This window comes from Rhineura floridana, chromosome 8 (genome assembly GCF_030035675.1).
Source record: "Rhineura floridana isolate rRhiFlo1 chromosome 8, rRhiFlo1.hap2, whole genome shotgun sequence".
Classification (NCBI taxonomy): Eukaryota; Metazoa; Chordata; class Lepidosauria; order Squamata; family Rhineuridae; genus Rhineura; species Rhineura floridana.
Window position 1 is genome coordinate 72,905,961 of NC_084487.1, and position 26,671 is coordinate 72,932,631.

The 26,671-nt window shown below is 42.4% G+C and overlaps 1 protein-coding gene across 1 annotated transcript in view; it reads right to left on the reverse strand.

The window, feature by feature from the left end:
- Positions 1–4,465: 4,465 nt before the first annotated feature.
- Positions 4,466–26,671, reverse strand: part of LOC133390681 (cathepsin E-like) — a 28,138-nt gene continuing 5,932 nt past the window's right edge. Inside the window, exons 3-9 of the mRNA XM_061639763.1 lie at positions 25,572–25,689; positions 23,822–23,940; positions 18,531–18,730; positions 14,019–14,141; positions 12,149–12,293; positions 6,394–6,492; positions 4,466–4,657 (exon numbers count right to left, since the gene is read on the reverse strand). Of these exons, the coding sequence (XP_061495747.1) occupies positions 4,466–4,657; positions 6,394–6,492; positions 12,149–12,293; positions 14,019–14,141; positions 18,531–18,730; positions 23,822–23,940; positions 25,572–25,689 (996 nt within the window). The remainder of the gene's footprint in view (positions 4,658–6,393; positions 6,493–12,148; positions 12,294–14,018; positions 14,142–18,530; positions 18,731–23,821; positions 23,941–25,571; positions 25,690–26,671) is intronic.

Below are 26,671 nucleotides of genomic sequence, written 5' to 3' on the forward strand. Positions count from 1 at the left end.
GTTCAACATGGACAGCATCCTGCCCAAACATTTTGAAATCAGACATGAATGAGGAACTGTGCTTTTGTTTAATAGATTTATTAATAGGTTTCCATTTAGAGCGTTTCATGAATCAGCTTACAGGTTACACAGAACTCAGCAGCACTACTAAGAGCTTTACCAACAGCACAATCCAAACTATATCTACTCAGAAGTAAGTCCTGTTGAGTTCTAGGGGGGCTTAGTCCCTTAGTACGTGTGTTTAGAATTGCAGCCTTCAGGGGCATCCATTTTTACTCCTGAATGCTCCCATCTAACATCTCCACAACACTAGGCTCCTTTCTTCCTACAGTGACCTTCTGATGACTGGCCTGGCCTGAAGTCACTTAAACCCTTCTTGCCGAAAGTAAGTAGGCTAAATTAAATGTTCCCTACCCAGGCTCCATCTTTTAGCTAAGATGTCTAGCTTAATTTCCAGTCAGATATTTTTTTAAATTGTACACTCCAAGCAACTGTGATTGATGCTTAATGTATCATGCTTAATGACATCACTTGGGCCCACCCCATGACATCACTCGGGCCCACCCCTAAAGTCTCAGGTTTTGGGATGCTTCTGACCTGGCAACCCTAATCCCCTTACCCAGCATAAGCAAGGATGGGCAAGCACCCTACTTGCGTTAACTGAGTGTTACTGTTGGGAGCACGCGCACACCCGAGCGCTTCACCTCAGGTGGACTGTTGGAGTGCATTGATCTTGCCAGCGCAGCCGCCTCCATGTGAGAGGCGAGGGTGGCTGCTCCGCATCAGCAGGTCCCTCTCCATCAGAGGGGGGGCTGCTCAGAGGTGGCAGAGACGCTGGCTTGGGAAGAGGAGGATCGTCAGGTGGAGTGGCAACTGCCTGACTGGGATGGGCCTCCTCTTGAGTAAATGGGGTGGAGCCCTCACTGTCCAGGGTGAGAGAGTTCTCAGAGTCCTGCACACCAGTCAGCCCATCAGTGGAACTGTCATCCCATTCCGGGTCCTCTGGGCTCATGACAGTCAATTTCGCAGAATATGATATACCTAAAGGGCTAAACCTACATTTTTAGAAATAGGCCTCCTGTGCAGTAAGATATGGAGGCCTAACAAACTAATTCTGAAGGGTCAAAACAGAAGACTATGCTGAATATATACTGCTGTCACTGATTCTAGATATTGCTCTTGGTGAATACTGAGGAGCAAACTCAACCTCTTGATACACTGACATTTAGTCCCCAAACCAGAGACATTTTTATTCAGTAAAAAAGATTGGAACTCAGTTCACTCACTCACTCACTCACTTATTTATTTATTAGATTTATTAGTTGCCCATCTGGCTGGTTGTCCAGCCACTCTGGGCGACATACAGAATAAAAACATATAATTATATAGAACATTAAAAATCTCAACAACAATAATAGAACCTAACCCACCCCAAAAGCCTGTCCGAAGAGCATGTTACAAAGCCCCTGCTCCCGAAGAATGCTGAGCCAAAGAGCGACAAAGAGTCTGCACTATTCATTTTGCTTTGCTACGCCCTTGACAGGATTTATTAATCATTCTTCTGCATCTGGATGCAAAAGGCAATGGGACAGATCAAACAATGACATTTGAATGAGGGATCAATGAACAGAGAAGTTTGTAGGATCTTTGAGACTATGTTAAGGACGGTTATCCTTCTGGTTGAAATAAGAACTACGTGGCTTGTATATGATAACAGTTCCTGCAAATTTAAATATGCTGTTTGTCTCCACCAAAGGGCTCCAGTCAAAATAGGAGAAGGCAGTGATTTGGGAGGGAAATAAAGAGGTGTAAATCAAAGTCAGCAAAAAACCCTTTGGAGATTTCCACCCCATTACATTTGGATTTGCCCCCTTTTATGCCTCACAACAATAGAGGAGTTTCTTTGTATGACACAGATAACTTCTTCCATTCCCTTTTCCCACAGCATAAATCGCTAAGACAGCACAACTAAGCAAAGTCATTTGCAATTGAAAACAAATTGGTCAAATAAAGTGAGAACGGGACAACCGTGAAGGGCATTTTTTGGTTCAACTTTAATTTATCCACACATCTGCATCTAAAACCAGGTCTAACCAATCTTGCCCAGTGGGAATTAATGAGAAATTCAGCTTTTGAAATATCAGTTCATGGGCCACTCAATGGATTTTGGGTCGCATTTGACCTTAATTAAATGAAAAATGAGAGTTGCAGTGCTCCTAATGGCCAAATCAGGATCTGAAAGATGGGGTGCTAACGCCATTGTCAGAAGTGAAGTTTAAACTGCTTTTGGCAATTTCCACGTCTGCATGGAATTACCCCCCTTCTGCTGTGCAAGTGACAGATCACAGACTGACAGTGCAATCCTGTGTAAGTCCCATTGATTAGACTATGCATACTTGTATGGGAATAAGCCCTATTGGACTTAGTCATACTTATTTCTTCTATGTAAACCATGCATAGGATTGAGTGCTAAAAGGCATTTTTTATCACAATGATAAAAGCATCCTTATTAATATGAACTGAAGCCACCTACCTATAATGCAACACAAAGAAGTGTTCCAAATTCAGACAAGCCAGGACTCCTCTTTCCATTACCACTGCTGGGAGGAAGGGGAAATCCTGTTTGCCATGAACAATGTTATTTTCCCCTTTTTCCAGTTAGGCTTGTATGCTACTCCCCCCACTGAGAAAAGAAATGTACCACTGGAAGTGCATAGTGAGTGAACACAATGAGACGTATAACATTATTTGAATAGTGAGACTGCTCTATGAGCACCACCATCCCTGCATTCAGCCCAAATGCACCCTTCCCTCTCCAGAGCTGAGCTCTGGGGAGGAAAATGGTTTGGAGAGAATGAAGCAGATGCTAGCTACACACTGCTCTGATTGGCTGTCCCATGAGGTCACCAAGAATCTTCACCCATGCAACTATTCCCCATCCCAAGGGCAGCTTTGCACTTTCAGAATCTTTCCTTTTTATTAATGAGCAACATATGAATGGATACCCACAGAAATATCCAGGTGGATAGCCTAACTGGTTGTTGTAGTACTTCCAGCATCAAAGGCAGCATGCCTTTGAATACTAATTGCTGGGGAAGAACAGCAGAAAAAGGCTCTTGCATTCATGCAGGCTTCCCATAGCCAGGGATGGGGAATCTATGACTCTTCAGATGTTGTGGGATTCCATTCCCATCATCCTTGACCATAGGCTATGTTGGCTGGGGTTGATGGGAGTTGGAGTCCAACAACATCTGGAGGGCCACAGGTTCTCCCCCACTGCTATAGGTATCTGGTTGGCCACTGTGAGTACTGGACTGCTGGAGCGAATAAGCCTCTGGTCTGATCCGGTTCTTGTGAAGCTTGAGGGCAATGGGTCAGTTCAGTTCACTGGTCTGTCATTTCAGTTGCAAAGCCAGGTTCACTGGGAGCTCTCTTTTTATATTGGGTTCTAGTCAACTAAATCCTACTCAGAGTAGACCCACTAAAACGAAAGAACCTAAGTTAGTCATGTCAATTAACTTGAATGTGTCTCCTCCTGAGTAGGATTAGAATTGAATACCACCCATAACGTCTGTATTCACTCAAAATGATTTTTTCCATTGAACACATGAAAGCCTTCATCATGTGTTTGCTGGAAAGCATGAGTACTGTATTGAACATTAGCTTCCCTATGAAGCACCTTACATGGGAAATAGCCCCTGAGGGAATGTATACAGACTAGGGTTGCCAGGTTCATAGCCTGAGACTCATCCTGTATCTTTAGGAGAAGAGAAAGTCAGCCAAGTGCAGGTGTTCTTGCTACACTGTAATGGGAAAAAACACAAGGTGGAATTCTCCCTTCCCCCTGCACAACTTTTAAAGATATAGAAGACCTCTTGGTTGCCAGGCCCAGCCTCCCAGAGGTCTTCTGTATCTTTAAAAGTTGTGCAGGGGGAAGGGAGAATTCGACCTTGTGGTTTTTCTCATTACAGTGTTGCAAGAACACCTGCACTTGGCTGACTTTCTCTTCTCCTAAAGATACAGGATCAGTCTCAGGCCATGAACCTAGCAACCCTAATACAGACCCAGGACAGAATGCAAACTCTGAGAAAGAGCTGGTAGACCAACCCTGATTAGGCCTAGCAGACCTCCTGGAATCCTGCTCTCCCTTCAGTTCCTTGAGAAAAAATCCTATTCAAATGATTTACAGGACAATTTTATACATACTGATTCAGAAGTAAATTGCACTGAGTTCAGTGGGGCTAACCCCCAGTAAATGGGTATAGGGTTGCAGCCTAAGGCAGCTATCCAGTACCTACACAAACTTAAACAAGGACTCACTTCCAAGTTGATTCAAGAATTTTCACGTTTTCTTTAATGCTCCCTCTTCCCCCGTCCTCACCACCCCCATCCAAAATCATTTGACTCACTGCATTTAGGGCAGGGTTATTTTATCTGCATGATGCAAATCTCTGTCCATGCATATCTACTCCCTCTGCCCATGCTGCTTCGCTTTACGAGCAGATTTTGCAAATCCAACTCTATTATTCCCACGATCAAAAACACAATAATAAGCAGACATAAACACATCTCCCAGAATCCACATTTGTGTGTTGAGGGTGCCAAGATCGAGAGCCTGAAAACCACTAATACACAAAGATTCTTCTCCGTTGGTTTCCTGTCACAGAAAAAAGCAAATACTTCTGTTTTGGTGATGTGCTTCCACTAGTGCTTGAACCACAACTGGAGGCTTTTGTTTCATGAGCATTTTGGCCCCTGCAAAACACATTTTTGACAATTTTTTGCACTCTTTGGCTAAAGGGTACAGGATTGCCCATAAGGAAGAAGGTGGTATGAAGGCATTATGCCTCCACTGCTGGAGGAAGTATGGATCTGAATGCCACTTGCTAGGAATCACAAGTGGAGAGAGTGCTCTTGTGATCAGGTCCTGTTTGCGGGCCTCCCACAGGCATATTGTTGGCCACTCTGAGAACAGGACGCTGGACTAGATGGGCCATTGACCTGATCCAGCAGACTCTTCTTATGTTCTTATTTTCTTAGAATTGGGAATGAGGCCCTTGATTCATGACTAGCCATGCCAACATTTCTTCCTGTGGTCCAGTTTGTGAATAGTTACCCAGATTGGGCAGAATGTATATCAGCCATACCTCTAAATCCACATGCAATTACATCTATGTAGCATGAGTGGTGGAACATCCATATCCAGCTGTGTGTCTGAATGAGGATGTCATCTGTTTAACTACATTGCTTTAATGGGGTATTGTAAAGAGTTGCGGATGATCTTGAAATAAGACCTCTGTCTAGTGCCTTACCTCCTGCAACACTAGCAATCTAGTTCCCTAGGATGCTAAGCAGTTTAGACTTTATATTTAAGGGTGCCCTCTAGGCTGCGGCTGCAGACTGAGAGTCAGATAACCTCCTAGCTTTAAAACTATTAGATGACTATACAAGCCTTTTTGGAACACACCAGGCCCCAATCCCTTGTAGGCACATCAGCTCCTCAGTCTGAGCAGAGCTTGTGAGCATAATGTGGAATCTGACCCCAGCCTGTCTCTGACCACATCTCCTGCCTCTGGCCCTTTGATCTTCATCTGGCTGATCTGGTGTCTGACTTCCAACCCATCTATAATCCATGTCTCTGGTCCTTTTGGTCTTTAACTGCCTGCACCGGAACTGGACCCGTCTGCAGTCTGCCTTGGAACTAGGCTATGTCTGGATGAATGTGCATTTGGATATGCAGCCAAATGCATGTCTCCAGCCACATTCAGTTGTAATTAATCATTCACAGTTATGTCTGAATAGAACTGGATCTGGATGAAAGTGTTGTTGTGCTGGGCAACTAAACTGTCCATGTAAAGCAACAAGACAGGGAGCACAATTCAGCTGTGATATGCTCCCTGTTCTCCCCCACGCTGCCTTTTCAGTGCGAGAATAATTGAAGGGCTTAATTGCCCTTGGTAACATCATCTATGGCGATACAGTACTGTGATGCCATCATGTTCACTATGTCAGCCTTTCCCAACCTTTGGGTCTCCAGATGTTGCTGGACTACAACTCCCATCTGCCCCAGCCAGCATGGCCAATGGTCAGGAATTATGGGAAGGAATTGTAGTCCAGCAACATCTGGAGACCCAAAGGTTGGGAAAGGCTGCACTAGATTATCCCCAAGTGCCTGAGAATACTCAGTGAAGAAGCAGACCTAAAACAGCAGCTTATTGGGGCTGCATAACAGGCACGTGGGGAGGGGATATGAAAAATCGACAAGATAGGGAAGCTCGTGATAGGGAGGCTTTTTATACCCCTACAATAGCCAAGATAAACCCATCAAAAATCACTCCTAGTGTCGTTATGTGAAATTCAGGAGATGCCAGTCGTAAGAATTCAGATACATACCCTGATTATATATTGCTCTGGTGTTAATGTGAATTTTCTGTGCCTGATGGTAAAGGTTATCGGGGGCAGGCTGGATAGTCTTCTGCAATCTACAAGAAACTGTAATAGAAATTAATTCTTTCAATTGAACTGAAGTTTTTATTGCCATTCACATAAACACAGAAGTGACATATTGGTGTTGGGCATACGGAAAGCTGGCAAACAGCGCATGAAAATGATGGAAATCCCCTTTGTTTTCAGTATCTGGTAATCAGAGGTATAGTGTCTCTGAACATGGAGGGTCCATTTTTAGCAGTTATGACTAATAGCCGCTGATATGCAGTCCACGGCAGGCTGATCTGCAGCCAAGTGCTGTGAGCCAACAACTAATAATGGAGTAAAAAGGGATCCTAGAACTGGAAGAACGAGACAATTTTTTTTTCTGTGAGCAGGGACAGCACCAAAGGGCGGCCAGGTTGGGCCCTGGTCAAGGGCCCCTCCTTAGGATGTGGGGGTAGCGCTGCCCTTCCATGATACTCGGCAGGGTCAACTCCCAAACCTGCCGCAAATCGCAGAGATGGAGCTCCCAGCCCATCCCTACAGACTGTGCGGGCCTGTGGGGCCCATGCTCTCCACCTACCTCTCTTCCTTTTCTGTGAATGCCCTGCACACTGCACACACAGCTGCCATCAACCAAGATGGCAGCAGAGGGTTCTCTAAGGGTCTAATGCCCCTGCCGCCATCTTGATTGATGGCAGGCATGTGTGCTCACGCAGCATAGCACACATGCATGCCATCAACAAAGATGGAGGTGGGTATCAGCCCCTTAGAGCAGCCTCAGCCAGCCTCTCGGTTGATGGCAGGAACTTGCGTGCCCAGTCCACAGGACATTCACAGCAAGAGAGAAGAGGTAGATGGAGCAGTCCTACACAGTCTATGGGGGGGCTGGAAGCAGGGGGCCCAGGGCAGGCTGGCGCCCAAGAGCCCAGTTAAGCCTGGCACCAGCCCTGGCTGTGAGGACCCAGTCTCTGCATTTGTCAAGTTCATGGGCACATGGAAACGACACAGAAGGAGATGGGCAGCCAATCTGTTTTGACTGGCAGGAGCTGCAGAAATGACCATAAGTGAACAGACTAGGTAATACAATTGCACCAAACATATAGGTGATGAAATGGAAGGTCTCCTGTTGAATTTTAATTTTAAAAAATGGGATGGCTTTTAGAGAGGGGCACAATCTAATAGCTGAGACATTTAAGTTCAGAGCTTTGTTTTTCCTAAAAAGCATAGGAGCATAGGAAAGGCATTACAGATCAATATTTCAGCCCTGAAACTTTGTAATAACAGCCCAGACTTAAAAATATCAATAGAACTCACTTCCAAGTCTGTGTAATAAGTGTCATGACCTTTAAGCATATCACAAGAGGGCAGTTTTCCCCTGTGCCATAGCCCAATCAGCTCAACAAGTGATGATTCTGGAGCAGGGACCCTACTCCTCATTAAACGGAAGAGGAGAGCGTCAAGACTTGCATAAAATATAAGATCTTGCACGATCAAATGAAAAATCAACAAAATTGTGGACATTAGAACCCAGTATTATTATACTGATGATTTGGTTTCATGAGCTATCATCGCAACATCACTGTGTGATATGTATGTAAACATCAAAAAAGCCATGCCAGCCAAATTCAAGTTAATCCATAGCCAAAGTTAAAGATAATAAAGATACATGGTAAACGGTAAAAGAGAGCACTTCCAGACTTGATTTTTCTGAGTCCATGTTTGGCCTTCCACAAATTCCCTTTTCCCCCCCGGTCATGGCTATTCATTGCCATTTCACAGTTTGCCATCCACATCAGTGAGCAGAGCTTGATGGAATGTATCTAGGCTGTATTTCCTGTACTTACCCTCCCCTGCCCTCCATTGACTTTTTTTTGTTTTTTACAACAAACATATGATCAGGTAGTACTGTACCTGTGCATCTTTTTAAAAAAAAGTTACCCAAAGAAGTATGCAAGAGTGCAAGAGCGAATGCTACAGTCCTTAGTTATCATATTTCACAATGGGTGTGTGTGTGTGTGTGTGTGTTCAAAATCAATTTTCTGTATACGTCTGTGTTTTTTTAAAAAAACAATACTGAGATTTTGTACACAAGTAATATTTACCTGACTTGTATAAGGCTTGGGCAACAGTGATAAATACGGAGGTCTTGCATAAGACCTCTGTATTTAACAGAAAAAGAAAAAAAGGCCCAGTATATGTACAGCTACTACAGTCTTGGAGGTAATCACCCACACGTACTGTACAGAAATCGTAAGAGAACAGCTCCTCCAAACTGGGCATATCCTTCAGCATGTGGCAATCTGTGGAAATGTCTGTCTTTCATTTGGTATTGGGGGCTGCTGGAAACAAAGTAGGTATGTTGTATTCAGGAATGGAGCACACAGAAGTAGGGGTGTGGTGACACAGACCACCCACTGAAATGCATCTGACAAACCAATTTAAGATGCTAGTATTAACTTTGAAAAGCCTTCACAGCCTGGGACCCAGTAACTTGACAAAGTGCCTTCACCCATATTAACCGTCCCGGATCTTGTGGTTGCTAGCAGGGTGTGTGTGCATGTGTGTGTTCTTTTCAGTGGCCTGCCAATCGGCTTGGCCCATTGTGCAGTGATGAGAGACAGGGCTTTCTTTCTTGTGGCACCCTAATGATGGAACACCCATTCCTTGGAGGCACAGATGGCAGAAATTCTGATGGGTTTTCATCACCAAGGGAGAACATTTTTATTCTCCCAGGTAATTGGGGTAAATTGGTGATTGCTGCATATTGAGCTTTATACTTTCTTATGCTATCATGCTTTAATGATCCTTTTTTAATTACTGTTTTTAATTAAATTATAGTTTATTTATATTTTATGTGAATCTTTGTACATTTTATATCATGTTGGAAACTGTCCTGGGATCACTATGATATGATGAAGGGCAGTCTAAAAATTTAGCTAAAATAAATAAATAAATCACCCTGCTTCCCGAAACAGGGCTAACAGTAGCCACATCAGCAGTGACTGTGGATATATAATGGGTTGCTTTTACTTATCAGATTTTCTGCAGTAAGAGGTTTCTAAAATGGTTCTGTGGCAAGGATTGTGGGGGGAAACATCTTGCCTGAAATGGGGCCTCTGAGAAGCTATGAGACAGTCAGTTCTCACAGCTGACTCAGTGAATTAAGCAGTAAGCAAGAATACCTGCTTTTCAGCCCAAGACTGGTACTTCTAGGCCAACTGGCCTGGGAAGGTTGGCAAGTGCATGACCATTAGGCACAAAAGCTCCAGATTTCATCATCAGAAAGTCCCCTGATTGGCTAATTAATTCCTGGCTGTTGTTGGGCATTTTCCCATAAGAAAAGATCAAGACCTTAGGTTTTTGTTCCCCAGTGTTCTTTGATGCTATGTGTTGTTGGGGTCTATCTGCTATCCAGGCTATACATCTCTGGGGAGATGTGGAACCATGATGTTACTCTGCTGATTTACCTCTATTGTGAGTATAGATTAGGCTAGTCAGCTTTGTTATTTTTATTTGTGATTTGAACTCTCTCAGTATTTTACCTAGCCCTTGGGGGTGTTTGGTTTAAAGAACTATTTTGCAGCTATACTTTTACACTTATATTTTATTCTAAAAGCTACCTCTTATTTACCAGTGTGTGTTCACTTCAGGGGGAATTGGCTCTGAATCCAGCACCTTGGCCAGTTACCCAAATACACGGCAGTCTGTGGCTATTTTGCCTTAAGGCTCCAAGACAAGGAGTGTATCTTTGGCTCTTGTCTTCTGGAATCCTCGGCAGGTCTGTTTCTGGCACATTGGGTTTCCCCTTGGCCCAGAGTGGGTGACCAGGTTTAAGGGGTGGTGGCAGTCTACCTACCTTGCAGGGCTGTTGCTGGTTTACCCAGACCTGATAAGGGAGGCATGGGTTGTGCCTGGCCAGGATTAGTTGCCCTGGGCTTGGGAATTGAGCCCTGGTATGAATTGGCAGCAGATGACAAGGGGAAATTCAGATTAAACACATTTTTAAAGAAGAGCATGGGGTGACATTTTGATGATAATGGCATTGCGTGAACATCGATTCCATAATTAACTCCTGTCTAGAAGCACCCAAAGAGTCTTGTGGCACAATAAATACTTACATTTAACATTTTATATTATTCCTTCAAGTGTTCAAAATACTTTGTACGCCTTACCTAGATGTAATCCTTATAACAGTCCTGTAGGACAGGGGTGAGGAACCTCCAGCCCGCAGGCCAAGTCCACCAGGGAGGTCCAAATTGGCCTGCAGGGCCACATCCCCAATAACCACTTCCACCTGTCCATCAGCTGATGTCAGTTAGTGACATCAGTTGATGGGAAGGCAGGGTTCCATCCTTCTGGCTGCAAACATTATTATTCCCCATATTGGAGATGAGGGGAATTGGCTAATGAGTCCCCTACAAAGACAAGATCCAAACTGGGGACTTCCTGATTTACAGCTCACTTTCTTAGCCACCATGCTGTGCCAGCATTCTTTGTGAAAGGTTTAGTGGGAACCTGGGGTCAGCATTTGTTGACACAGATTGGCCACAGTTGTATAAATACAGGGTTATTATTTGGCTAGATGGGAAAGCAAGGAGGGAGGCACCCCAAATGGACTGCAGACGAAAAGAGGATAAACCCTTAGTGCCTAGCCAGCAAACAGCCAAAACTGAAAAAAAAAAGTAATTTATTACTGCCACATGCATTTCGGGTGACAAAGACCCTTTATCAAGGGCAAACTGTAAAAGCATACATATAAACAACATTAAAATCAATTATCAACATACTGTAAATAATAATACATTTATACATTAATCTGTTTTAAAAGAACCATTCTGCAATTTGCTGAACACTGGCTACAGAAGCTCTAATCAATAAGGAAAAAGGGACAAACTGGGATAAAACATAATACAAAATAAAACCTCACTTGAAAACTGCACATGTGAATCCATGACCCCAAAACGGAAGATTCTAACAGGACTTCTCTACTTAAAACGAACCTATACCAAGCAAAGAAGGACAGAAAAATGCAAAATTCTTACAGAGCTATCTCTGATTCAAATGCAGCAAAAGCAGTAAAAGAAACCAACATACCTAGTAGTTCGAGTACCACACAGCTGTCTCGCAGTATACAAACAAATCAAATGCTTAGAAACAGCTGGCGCTTAAATGAAGGAAGATGGACAATAGCACACAAGGTGGGTGTGACAATGCACTAATGGCAGAAGAATATTAAATTTCTAAAGATATGCACTGCTGGTCTTGTTGCAAGTAAATGTCACTCAAAAGTAAAAGCAAACATCCATATGGGTGGCACATGAAACTAATGCCTATCATGTAGTTTTTAATGCTGTTTATATGTATGCTTTTACCAAAACGTGTTAGTAAGAAATAAATTACTTTTGTTTTTGTTTTGGCTGTTTGCTGGCTAGGCACTTTGAGGGTTTACCCTCTTTTCATCTGCATAATTATTTGGCTACTTTACATCTTATTCGTAGTTTGTTAGGGGTGCTGAGCGCTGTTAGGCCCTTAACAAGCTACACTACCGAGGACTTGTTGGTTTTGCAGATAAATTGATGGTAGACAAACATAATTTTCTTAATTTTTTCCTTAATTTGACCATTGGTGTTTTTTCCCCCCAATAACACAAACAACATGTATTGTATCACAGCTCTGGAATTTCCATGGGGCTTCCCTGTCCCATCTTTCTGTTTACCTCACCAGTTGGAGTCGGGCTGGCTCCGATGTTTTCTTGTAGTCTTCTTATTTGTGCAAGTGGACCAGTAATAAGAGATGTACCTGAGTCTACAATGGCTTCACAGCCATGTTCACATGCTGCTATCTGTCCCTGGATTTTCACACTGTATTTTTATGGGGAAAGAAGCACAAACATGAATGTACTTGAATCAGATTGAAAGCATGTGGGGCAAACAGATTATGAAAGTAAGCAAAATTAAGTACCCATTTAAAACACAAGTTCAAACTTATTTTTTAAAAATCCTTTCAGTAAAGTTATCTTCTGAACTATCTGAAAATTGGCCTCTAGATTATATAATTGCCAGCTCTAATTTTGCATGTCTTAAAACAGGGCTGGGGAAATTGTGTCCTTCCACTTGCTGTTGGTCCCCAAATACCAGCCAGGAGTGCCAACAGGCTTTCCTGGGCCCAGTATACTATATGTGGATTTGGCCATCCACCCCACCTGCAAAAGAACAAACAAATGTGCTTTTGTTTGTGTCGTGTACACATTTATGCAAATTTGTATCCTCTTTGAGAGTGGGGTGGATGGCCCAACAATAAATCAGGGGCCACGCACAAGTAATAAAATGCCTGACAGACACAATGTCCTCAAGTGAAGCTTTCACCAAAACTGTATGTCCATACTGGAAAAGGCTTAACCTGCTGAATTTCTGCTGAACTTCCTGGTTCATGTCATTTTGAGGTGTTCTCTGGTGTGTATGACTCTAATATTTCTCTATAGCACTCATCAGTCCCAACCGTACATTCACTCATTAGGTAAAAACACTGAAAGGTGGGAGCAGTCTCTCTTCTCACAGAGCAATTGCTGAGAATGATGTCTGCACATTTTTCTTCATAACTCTCATTGATGAGATGTAATTACAGCTTCATACTCAGAATCATTATAAGCAGAAACCTATTTATGAATGTGTTAATAAAAATGCAAATAGAGTAATTGAAATTATTATTATTATTATTATTATTGTCATCATCCTGAAGGAGCCCAGGGTGGCAAACGTAAACTTATTGAAGCCGCTGAAAACATATATTTTTATAACAATTTTGCTACAAATTGCACCTACACACGCCCATGATTCACAATGGGAGGAAAACAGGTGCTCAGAAAGGGTTGTATTCAATGTTATTCCTGTTCAGAGTAAACCCATGAAAATTAATAGAACCGCTTAACTGAGGTCCATTGATTTCACTGGTCTTCACTGTGTATAGCTTAGTTGGATAAAACTCATTCCAATCAGGATCATGGTGAGGGCAAAGGCTTAGCACCTTCTCCCCACATGCCATCATCTCAGTCCATCTCTCTCTCTCTCTGTGTGTGTGTGTGTGTGTGTGTGTGTGAGAGAGAGAGAGAGAGAGAGAGAGAGAGAGAGTGACTGAGTGAGTGAGTGAGTGAGTGAGAGAGAGAGAGAGAGAGAGAGAGAGAGTGACTGAGTGAGTGAGTGAGTGAGTGAGTGAGAGAGAGAGAGAGAGAGAGAGAGAGAGAGAGAGAACAACTAGTTTGGCCCTCACTCATTAGGATATGATGAATGTCAATCATTGTTCACATATTTCAGTGGCTACTAACTCTGATGGCTGTGTTCTTTCTCCACTGTCAGAGGTAATACGCCGCTGAATACCAGTTGCTGGGGGATCACAAGTGGGGAGAGTTGCTGTTGCACTCAGGTTCTGCTTCGCATTGGGACATCTTGTTGGCCACTTTGAGAACAGGATGCTAGACTAGATAGGCTACTGGCCTGATCCAGTAGGCTCTTCTGATGTTCTTAGATCAGGAGATGCTCCCCTTTCTACAGTCCCACTCTGAAAATTTCAGATTTTTTAAAAAAACTTACTTGTTAACATAAATTTGCCAGTATTTTTTCACAGTGACTGGAACCCAGTGAATGGACCCTTCGTAGCAGGAGTGATCAATGCCCCCAAGTATCAATTCACTCCCATTCTCAATGTCGTCTCCTCTAAAAAAAAAAGATGAAAAATACTGATTTGCTAAACAAGCAAAATAAGCAGTGGTATGACATGAAACTTAATGGGAGGATAACTCAGTTCAGCCTTCTCAAATATTTGTATTTGTCAGGAATCTTCAAGTGTCCTGGTTATAACTAGAGATTAGCCAGGATAAGAAACCAGTTTTCAATACTCCAGGACTATCAAATCCAAACCTGAAAAACAATTTAAATAGAGTTGAATGATGTCAACAGGAACAACAAGCAACATCATATATCATATTTTTTGTAAAATATCAGCTGAAAGTTCATTAGATGTTATGGCCCTGATACAGAGTCCTTAAAAAGCTCACATATGAATTAGTTCATTTTCTAACAAAAAATGTAACTTGCCACTAAAGTAGGCCTCCTTACTGGATGATTGCAAGATATGCCAGTCTTTTAAAAAGGAGCCAGAGATTACAGGTCACAAGCCTGGCATTTGTCCTAGATACATTGTGATGTGGTAGACCAGGGGTGGCTCACATTTGGCCCTCGAGATGTTGTCGTACTACATTAGTGGCCGCATTGCATTATTAGATGTGAGAAATACATCTGTGTAATATTAATGTGAATTTTTATATATATATTGTAATTATGTTGTATTCTATTGCTGTATTTTGCTGTGTTTGTTTTGTATATAATTAATTTTTGTTTTCACTTTATGCACATTTAGAAATTTATTGTCAAATTATGTTACTTAAAATGTGGAGTACTGTTATAATTAGTATTGAAAGCAGAATTTGTATTTTTATATAATTGATTTTTGATGAGATGTAAATTGTTTTGAGATGCCTTGAAATATAAAGCAGTATAAAAGTTAAATATAAATAAATAAATACAACTCTCATCATTCCTATTTGCCATGATGGCTGAGGCTAATAGGAGCTGGACTCCAGCAATATTTGGAGGGCCACAGGTTCCCCATCCCTGTCCTAGAGCTTAGAGTCATCCATTAAAATTCAGGCAAAATACATTTATTTATTTTATTTCCATTTATATCCTGCCTTTCTCTGTCATGGAACCACACCTGGGCAGCCAATCACCTATCCAAGCACTGACCACACCTAGATCTGCTTAGCTTCAGAAAACTGGTAGCCTCCTATGACTTCAAATCATGACCTGGAACCCTCAGAAAATACCGCTTCACACTACATAGACATAGGTTTTTAAATACACCGTCACATAATGTGTTGATGGCCACTGGCTTAGATGTCTTTGAAAGGGGATCAGACCAATTTCAATAGGAGATGTCTATCAGCAGGCATTACCTCCACATCCAGAGACAGTATGTACCTGAACACCAGTAACTGGAAGGCAGTGGAGAATGGGTGACTACTGCCTTAATACCCTGCCTATGAGCTTTCAAGAAACAACCAGCCAGGACACTGGACTAGAAGGACCGTTGGTCTGATCCAGAAGAGCTCTTATCTGCTTACGTTCAGAGATTCTTGTGCACTTCAGTGGGTAGGTAAGAGATCTGAACACTCACAATGCCAGTGATGATCATTCTTTAAAATGGGAAGAGTAAGTGAAGCATAGATTCAGTTTTCACCAGCAGGTAATTGGTGCTGTTATACCCAACTATCCATTACATGAATTCTGCAACAGAGGTAAGGATTTTGACCTTGTACAGCAGGAGTTGAAACTCATCTTCCATTCATGTCCCTCCTTCATTTGGACCAAATTGTATGCCCCCCTCAGATCCAACTTTGTGAAAATTGTGGCAGAACGCAATCGATCTAATAACTCTGGAATTAGGGGCAGGGGGTAGCTGTTCGGGATGGTAATTTGGTTGAGGGCGCGATAATCATTGCAAGGCCGTAATTCACCCCCCTTCTTTTTCACGAAGAGTAGGGGGGCTCCTGCAGGCGACTGCGAGGGACGAATAAATCCCCGCTTCAAGTTCTTTTCCAAAAATTCTTTCAGAGCTACTCTCTCTTGTTCTGTGAGGGAGTAGATTTTGCCTGCAGGAATGCTCGCTCCTGGCACCAAATCGATAGCGCAGTCATACGGCCGATGGGGGGGTAAAGTCTCAGCTTCAATTTCACTAAACACATCCTCAACGTCCATGTATTTCGAGGGGAGGGTCACCTCCAGGACCACAGCTCCTGCTAGGGCTTTTATTGCTTTCTCTGGCTGACAATTTTTGTGGCAATACTGGGACGTAAACCACACAACTGCTTCCCTCCAGGCTATCTTTGGGTCATGCTTTATCAACCATGGCATTCCCAGAATCACCTCAAAGTTAGACAGGTCTGATACACACAAGGAAATGAACTCTTCGTGCCCCGGGATTTCTAGCTTCAAATCCTCAGTGGCTCTAGTGACCCCCCCGGACTTTAGTGGTCTGCCATCGTCTCCACTGATAAGGGGGCTTCTAGTTTCCGATGCGGGATATGATGGCGTTTGACTAGGGCGGTATCGATGAAGTTTGTAGAGGCTCCACTGTCGATCAACGCTGTTGAGTTGAACTGCACTCCTGTGGAAGTTGTAATCCTAATGGGTAATACCAGAACCCCTTTTAGGGGGGGATGGGTTAACGGAGGCCCTTTGCACAGTGCTGCCCCAGTCCTCCGGCCTGCACTAGGACTGGGTGCTTCCGTTTCCTGACGACCCTGTTCGGTCTCCTTTCAGTTCACAGTCCCTGGCTAGATGGCCTGGCTTGGAACAAATAAAGCAGAGATGTTCTCTGCAACGTCTGTCTCTTTCCTCCTCCGACAGCTTCGTCCACACCCCTCCCGAGCCGTCCCCCGCGTTGCCTGACGTCCCAGGGGTTGAAGGGATTTTACTGCGGGATACTGAGGCTGAATATTTTTGCACCTCTTGTTTTCTCTCTAACCGTCTTCCTTCTAGTCGGTGATCAATTTGTAGGCACAACTGGATTAGTCCAGACAAATCAGTTGGAGGTGCAACTCTGGCCAGCTCATCCAATATCTCAGCATTCAGTCCACTTCGGTACATAAACATCAGTGCTGAGTCATTGTATCCAGTCTCTTGGGAAAAAATCTTAAAGGCATTGGTGTATTCCAGCACAGCTCCTTTTCCCTGCTTCAGGGCACTCAATTGCCTAGCCACCGTCTCGGCTCTTTGGGGATCCTGAAACATTTCGGTCAGGGTTTGTATAAATGCTCCATACCTGCCCAGGATGGCATCCTTTCTGATCAGATAGGGGGTGACCCACTTGGCAGCTTCCCCTTCCAATAGGCTGATCACAAATGCCACTTTGGCAGCATTATTGGGGAATTCTGCGTCCTTAATGTCCAGGTACATCTCACATTGGGCCACGAAAGTGGAGAGCTGGTCGCTCTGTCCCGCATACTTGGGTGGTAGTCCAGTTGGGATCTTGGCCACGGCGGCTGCAGGGGCTGCCCGCATTCGATCTATTGTGGATTTCAGGCTCTGGTTGTCCAATTTCAAGGTTCTCACAGTTGCTAACAGGCTTTGAACGTCCGACTGTAGGTCTGCCACGCTCGACCTCAGTAGCTTCACTTCTTCCGTCTCAGAAGTGGGGTTTATCCCCCCAGCAGCTTCCTTTTCCATCTTGTCACATTCAAGTGGCGGGAGTAAGGAGGGTTGAGTAGTTGGTTCTATCAAACTGTCGTGCCCGGGTTGGGACTCAAGAACAGAATCACTTGATGAAAGCAAATCAGTTTTTATTAGAGTAATTTCCAGACATAGGCTTCTCCGCCCCATGAACTCTTAACATGAACCAAAACCCGTGGCATGGAAGAGAGTTGATAGAACAGAGTTTCAAACATTCTCCATCCCTTATCAAGGGGGCTTTCGGGCCTGGATCCTCTCACTCCGCCTCAAACTGCCCACATCTACGCCCCTTCCCTCCTCTTTTCTTTGGCGCCTTTTTAACTGTCTTCGGGTGCGGGGCGATGGGGGGGCGGCTGCCTCCTCCCCTTCTGATTTGGAAAGGATGGTAGGAAGTGGGGGGGGTTGGCCCAACACTTCAGGCGATTTCTCTCTACCCTTCCCTGCAGCCGAACGGCCTTGGTCCTCCTCCTCCCTCTCTGTCTGTAACTGCAGCACATTCCTAGGGGGGGAGTGCGTGGGAAACGAGTCTGTTGTCTGTTCAAGATTTTCCCCCTCTATCTGGGGAGCTTCCCCCTCCCCTTCAGACGCCTCAGCCCAGCTGCCCCCCTCTCCTAGCTCATTCTCAGAAACATCAGAATCCCAACCATACATCCTGACACAGGGCCAGCATCAGGCAGAGGTCCACATCCATGGGCAGATGCCAAATCTCTAGCACTTGGCCCCATATTCAGTTTCCATATGTGAATATTTCCTCAGAAACCATTCTGTGGAAAGGTTGGTTTGTGATATCCAATCTTTTCACTGTAAAATACTGACCTGTTCAAGATGAAGGAAAACACAGGTTCCTCTACCAAATGTTGCCTCATCATGTTGTCAAATACTGGAAGTCCATTCGCCACTGACAAGGATGGATATCCCAAGCCCATCACCCCATCAAAGTGTGCAAGGGCAAAGGTCATGCCAGGCTCAAAGACAGACTCTCCAAAGTCTTGGGCCTCAATGGAAATGTTGCTAATCTGTTCATTTATTTGCCAGAGAGAAAGAATATGAAAAGCGTGCAACTATATTGTAGTTGCAGATCAGGTTATTCAGTTTCAAAGCATTTCCCTTCTTTAACCATTTCAACCATTGTTTATATCACAAAACTCCAAACGTTTTCTCCCTCTGATGGAAAAAGCTCATCATACAACCAGAACTAAACCATACCCACCAATAACTTTCTCCAGTTCCCTCAAAGATTCAAGAAACAATGACAATATTATCTGCATAGAAATTTAGATTATAAGACAGTGGTTTAATTTGTATTTCTTCATTTACTAAATGATCTTAGAAAAAGGTAGTTATCTCAGTAGACCGATATATAATGAGCAGGAGCACCCAGAAACATTGTGGTCTAAATGTTCAACAGACGTAACATCAAACTTATACAAATAGAATTCCCCTGATTGAGGGAGGCATGTTTCAAGAGCCACCTATCTAAGTTGCAGACATTTACCTAGCTCAGAGTCCTGTGCATAGGACAAGCCAAGTCCTAGGTCTGGATCCAAACTTTCTGTGAACCAGAAGGCCACTTAACAGGTTGGGAAGTCTACTCCTCCTTCTCCTGCAGTTCCCTGAAAAACTGCTCCAGGGGGTTGGAGGACCCTCTGGAACAGTGTTGGAGGTGGTATGAGGGGCTGCAGAGGAAACTGGCAAAAACAGCCTCCTTCCTCCAGGAGTTCCTCCTCTGCATCTCACTCAGTTCCTCCCTTGCAAAAGAGCAACTCTGGATCCACCCCATTGCCTACCCATTGTCAGAATCCTCATTCCCTCTCCCACCAGCAGTGTGCATCCCATCTTGCAGGTTGTTCCCCGCCCAGTCCTGGCTTCTTGGCTCAGCTGGTTTGGGAAGTGAAGTTCCAGTTCAACCATTTCTGCAACTGGCATATTTGCATAAAGAATTGCATGATCCAATCCTTTCCTTTCATCAGCAGTGTAAGGAAGAAGGAGGGGATTCACAGAAGGCATTTCTATTAGACTTCAAATGTGGGAGTAAACAAAGCCAGTCACAGGTTGATCAGATTTCCACTGTTAACATTAATGTGTTTTTTAAAATATTGCTCTAACCAGGGAATTCCCAGAAATTAAATCTCTTCCATACCCAAATTTTAAGGAATAGATTTAGTATGCAAAAATAAGCAGCCTTTTCAGCTTTTACAGCTGAAGTCATTAAAAGGGGGAAATGGCCTTATTGAGTATCATGTGACACACCAGTGCAGTTGCTGGCAATAGCTGATTGGTTGTATTAAGACTTCTCAGGTAGGGATGGGGGGAAAATTCAATTCAGTTTGCATTTAAAGGCAGATTTATCAAATTGTCACTTTCCAAAACAATATGCAAACTGAAACACAGCTATCCTTCAAAATTTGCATTTCTCCTAATTTTGCAGTGCAGTTCTCCAGGCAAGCAATGTTTACAAAAATGCATATACAGTAGGGCCCCACTCGACTTCCAGGAAGGGTGACTTCACTTGTGCCTGCTTTTGAGACGGGCTCCCGCCGCAGAAGAAGCTTATTCAGATATAAATCAGTCAGAACATTTTTTTTTTTGACTGATGAAATTTCTCCCAGGCAGGGAGAAACGTAGAGATCAACCTCAAAAGCCTGTTTTTGTTGGGAGGACTGGATTTCATTAATTTATGAGAAAAGGTCCAGCCAGCAATGCCGGACGGACTTCCGAACAAGCTCTATCTGATTAATGCGATACGTTTATCTTTTCTTCAAAGAGAAAACGGACTAACAGGCAAGCACCCTTCTTTCTATTATTTGTTTTACTTGGTTTAAATTGTTGCAGCAAAAAGAGATTTGTCAAATGAATCAGCTTTAAAGAACTTCTGGGTGAGCTATAACTCTTCTCTGTTATTCATGAAATTAACAGCTTATCTCTGTTTCTATTGCAAAAAGCTGTCCTGGAAGTGCATTCTAAAGATATAAACAGAAGAGGGATTTCTATTCCGAGGAACATTATATTGTCTGGGACCATTCTCTTTTTGGTCTATTTTATTTTGACGAATCTGCTTCTTCACGACGCCACTAACTGTTTTGATGCTGGGAACTAAATTTGTTTTGTATTCTTGAACATAGAGAGATAAGGCAGGCTGCTCTGTTTATACTGTGATGTCATCAAGCCTGGAATATTAACCCAATTGTTGCTGAAATAAGAAGTGGTTCTTCTTTATTTTTGTTTTGTTTTGTTTTTGTGGTTTTAAAAATGGCAATCAAGAAAGTGGCTGAGAATCTGGAAGTAATTATGTTTCAGAAAATAATGGATGAGATTGAGATAACGAAACAAACCCTGCGACAGGGCAGTAAGGAGCTGAAAATTGAACTGAGCAAAATGACGCAGGAGCTTAAAGAAATAGGGGATCCTGTGAGAGAGGAGAATGAGATCAGAGATGAGAAAAGAAAAATTAAAGGGAAGATACAAGCCCTGGAGATTGGAACAAATGTGGGATTGGAAAAAGATCTGGAGTTTATGGATATTAGAAATAAAATCTACTGTTTGGAATTTAACGTTATCTCTGAAGAAATTAATGAAGATATTAGAGATAAAGTTATCAATGGCTTGGATAATCTTCTGGACTGGAATGATGTGATGGAGCTTGATATAGAGAAAATCTATGGAATTAACTGCAGCCATGTGACAATGGAAAAACTCTCAAGAGATGAGCCAGTGCATTTTGTAAAAAAGAAGAACAGAGATATGACTTTACAACAATATTTCAGCAACTTATTCAGAATTGATGGCAAGAAAATATTTGGGATAGAGGAAATTCCCATCAGACTCTTATTATATGACTATGGCTATGACAGCAAGATTATTATGGAATACTGATAATGGAAGATTGGACACTGAAATTACTGGACTTAACAGGACTATTGAAGATGGAAGATGGAATTAATATGGATAATGGAATAATGGCTATTGAAATTATTGGATCTAACAGATTTTGATGAGATGGATTAATCGATATGTTTATTTGGACTATGGTTATGACAATAAGATTATTATTATTATTAACGAGATGGATTAATCGACATGTTTATTTGGAGAAAAATTGATAGATATATTTCTTAAAGAATTGAAACCTCTCTTTGACTTTTTGTGGAAAGAATAAAGTAATGTTTATGAGATTTGATGATTAATTAAGATAACTACTGGAGGAAAGTGATTTTATAATATAATTTAAGAGACAGGATTGTTATATATTGTAGACCTATAACTGATTTGATCTGTGACAAATGGGAAGTCAACATTTTATTTTTTTGTTTAATCATTTTTGTTTTGTTTTGTTTTTTGTCTTTGAATGTTTTATGATTTTGTTTTGTATGTTTTATGAAAATTTGAATAAAAATTATTGTAAAAAAAAAAAAAAGTAGGGCCCCACTCATACAGCGGATTACGTTCCGGACCCTCACCAAAAAGTAGAAACGGCTGAAAAGCAGAACTGATTGAATAGAATGGCTTGCGACGCCTGAAAACCACCGTAAAAGCAGAACAAGCGCCGTATGAGTGGGGCTTTAGTCTAATTGCGTCTGATTGAGACCGCTGCATTAACGAAACGCCATAAAGCGGGGCTCTACTGTATTAGGGTAAAGTGTGCATATATAAATCCTTATATTAATGAAAGTACTATTAAAGTGCATTACATTAGGGGACATTGCTTGCAAAAATGTGTGTATTTGTCAAAATGCATACAAAAATGTATATATTAGGATAAATTTGCACTAAAATGTTGACAAATTTTCTTTAGGATTATTTTGAACAAAACCACAAATTGCTTCAAAAATATGGAGAACTGAATTTAAGAGTGGAAAAATAAGAAACAGAGAGAACTGAAATAGACAGATTCATTCATTGCTATTCTCAGGTAAACCACTGCACTTTCCTTAATGAGTAAAGAACCTTTCCATTCTAATTCCATTGGGAATACTGTAAAGAAGAACCCTCCCTTTACCTACAAATACTGGCATTTATTCTGAAGAATCCATGTGTACTTGCTCTCCCAAGTCTGATCAAATTTATTCTGTTTCAGAGACCTGAGGAGGTAGCTTCACTTCCTCTAACAAAGACTGTCTCCCCTTCTTCTCCCCCTGCCCCCCCAAAATCAATTGTATTGTTATGAGTTTGGGGGGGTTGGAATGGATGATCCCTGTGGGTCCTCTTTCAGCCTCTGATTTGGAGACTTGCACCTGGGGAGGAAAGAAACTCACTCTGCTGGTCAAATGAGTCTCTCCTTTGTTAAACAGATAGAGTGGCCAGGTAGGATAATGGGATTATTGGTTGCCCAGCAACTGGTGAATAGGCCAGGGAGACTCTTTTGTCATTGAAACTCTTCTGGAGAGCATCCCCCCCTTCCTGGGGCCCAGGAGAGCCTTGTAGTTTTAGTTGTGCCTGGAGAATGCTTGGAGACTGGAGGCAGACAGAGGGACTGGCTCTCTGCACCATGCGTTTGGGGTGCCTCCTGCAACCCAGATGGAAAAGCTAGATATTGGACTGCTGATGCCTTGAACCTCCTCCATCTTAAGCTCAGGTTGGAATGTGTGTAAATAAATAAACCATATTTCATAAAGACATCGCAGTCTCCTCTGACCTTCTTCCCAAAGGAAACCAAACCCTGGAGGAGCACAGAGACCCCGGAAATCTCACTGCTCGGAGATTGGGGAGGCGCGCAACAGTATTATTTCAAGCCTTTCTTCATGTAAGATGTAATCATCACACAAAGGATGGTGACCAATCTTTATTTAGAACAAACCCAAACACACATTAGACAGGAGAAAAGCCCTGCAGGAATCTATCTTCTCAGCTGCCTATTCTCTAGAACTGCTGAGCTTTACATAAAACCTGGACTAGAACTACTCCAGACTTTGGTGAACTGGAACACAAAAAACAAAGACTAGATTCCCTTTACATTACCCCTTGGACACCAACTGAATTATTATAAAGAAATGGCATCTCCAGCAAATTGTCCCAAATTATTCAGAACCTTATTTGTGCCCTCACATGTTCTACCACGAACCCAATGAAATACATTGCTTGAAGGCAACCCTAATAAGTGTATCTCTCACCTGTACAACGTCTCTCGCAGCAATGCCCATCAAACGCCCAGTCCCATATTGTAAATAAAATAGTTGCCCTCCGTGTGCATAGGACTGTGACATAAATGACTTGAATTTGTTATGCATCCCTATAAATAAGAAAGCCCATTGTTAACCCTGACAATAAGCATGATTTTCCCCAAAATTAGGACTAATTTTTTAAAAATGTTCCCTGCAAAAGTGAAAAGGAAGAGATGAAATAAAATTTAGTCTCAAAGCCAACCTATATGGCAGAGGCCTCCAAGCCAATGTTCAGATCTGGATTTCAAACAATTAAATGTTGCCATGGAGATTGTCTGGCAGAGAGAAATGTCCAGAAATCTTTCCCACACACCCCCAAAGACTAACAACCAAATCTAAACTTCTTAAGTGAAAAGTAAAGAGAAGTTTCGGTATCAAAATACATAAGATACCTTCCAACTATGTTTCCCCCAATTTTTTCCATAGTACTATAGAGATACTGCCGAAAGATAAGAATTAGGTATCACTGACAACTTTTGAAGGATGTTTTATAAGGATATTTAAGTTCATATAGATTTTCATACCACCCTTCTCCAACTAACACAGAAGTTACCGCATCCTAAAACCCAAGCTCAATCTGAGTTGTATAGTCTTTTTAATATGGGTACCTCTTTTGTTAAATCTCCTTCAGCCATGCTCGACAGATCTCATATTTTGGTGTGTCAGAGATCCAGGATTAGTGAAGACAGAGGGTTGGATCCATACTTAGTCATGCTTAGAATCAGTGGCAGCTGGCGGCTCCATGTCAGTGAGGCAGTGGAATCCACTCCTGGCTTAAGCACCTTGGACAGCTTGGTCTACCAAGAGTATGACTTAGATACCACCCTATGACTGGATCCAACCTCTGTCTCACACTCTGTCTTTTTCAGCTGTGTTGTATTTGAGTGAAAGCTAAATTCCAGGCATGGCCGAGCACAGCTGTATGTATTCATTCTATTGATTAATATTAATAGAATCACATTAAAATTCTATTTCTTAATTAAAATTATTACTGTAAACCACCCAGAGGGCTTCGGCTATGGGGCGGTATATAAGTACAATAAATAAATAAATAAATTATTACTTAACTGATTATTCAGCCAAAGGGAGATCCTGGCAGGGACTATTTTTGATAGCAGCATGTCTCTCCAAATCACAGAAATGATGTGCCTTCTATGTCATGGAAATGCGAACATGCATCCAAGACTATGACTTGCAAGACATGAATGTAGAGTTCTGCATGTGTGGGCTTCCCTTTCACTCTGATGTATGGGCCAGATCCAAACAAGTCCATCTCTAGAGCAGCGCTCTCTAACTGAAGTGAATAGGGAAGTCAACACAGAAGCAGCTCTTTGTGTGTGCTGGAGCCCCCATGCCTACAAGAGATCACTCAGGTGCAGTATTTGGGAGTTCCTTTAACTGGTGTTGTGTGGACTATGTCCAGGGAGGGCTCAGAAACTAGAAGAGGAATATAAAGGACTGAAGCATCAGTGTTCCGCTTGACTTTTTTTGATGACCCTCCCTGGCTGACATTTTATGCTGTTTTCAACCCAGCCATCTAAAATCAGTCTACATGCATTTCCCTTTATCCAATTAATTATTTCATTTCAGTCCTTGGGAGGGGGAACCCTAAATTATTTTAGTTTGTGCTTGGAGAAATGTGTGGTGCACAGGATGGAATGTCTGAGGTTACTTAATATTTAAATGACATATTTCTTACTGCAAGCGTCACTGACGCAATAAGCTGATGGAACCCAAAAATCAGCAGAGCCAGTGTCAAACACCACGGTGAATTTCTGAGGTGGAGTACCAACACTCACCTCTCCATAGTACTGGGCCTAGAGGGGAGAGGAAATAATAAATCAATTCGGTATTCAGTCACTTCCCAGTCAAGTTTGGGGGAGCTCCAGACTGGCGGTGGTGTCCCACAGGCACATCTGCACCTGTGGATCTGCCACTGCAACCTAGAGATCCACCACTTTGCTACACCCCATCCCTGACCCGGTGAGCACACACGCACACGCACACAGCTACTGGTGCTGGTGAAAAGTTTTTAAAAACAATATATTTTTGTACTTCTGCAAAGCTTGAGGTTCCCCCAAGCCTGCTAATACTTCACTCTTGTGGGTAGGTAGTGACATTTTAACTAAATAAGCAATAGCACTCCAAGCCTGAATATCAAAAATAGAGGGGATGATGTGGCCACCAGAATGCTGCTAAATGCTCAGCAATCTCAGCACATTATAGCCATTTTGCATCAAATGCACTGATTACCTGTTTATTTTCAGGCCCAGTTTATGTGCAGGAATTGGCCTTTAAAACTCTTAATGGCCTGGGACCAAGTCACCTTACACCAGATTTGCCCAATTTTACAATCTGATTAGACTCTGCTCTATCTCCATTGGAAATCAAAATTTTATATATGTATTTATTTGATACAATGCTTACCCAGCTCCTTCCATTTATTTTATTATGTAGTGTGTGTACATAATTTATAATACATATTTATAAGCCACTAATTTACATATTTATAAACCATACATATTTATAAACCACTAATCATATGAACTATAGTGGTGTACAAGTAAAAGTTAAATAAAACAGTAATACAATGAAAGCACTGTTCATTATATATATATAAATAGTGCCACTGTAGGCATTCCGATAGCAGTGGCTTACAGATTCAAATACACGCCATACATTCAAAGCACATGACTTCCCCCAAACAATCCTGGGAACTATAGTTTACCCCTCACAGAGCTACAATTCCCAGCACCCTTAACACACTACAGTTTCTAGGATTCATTGGGGGAACTCATG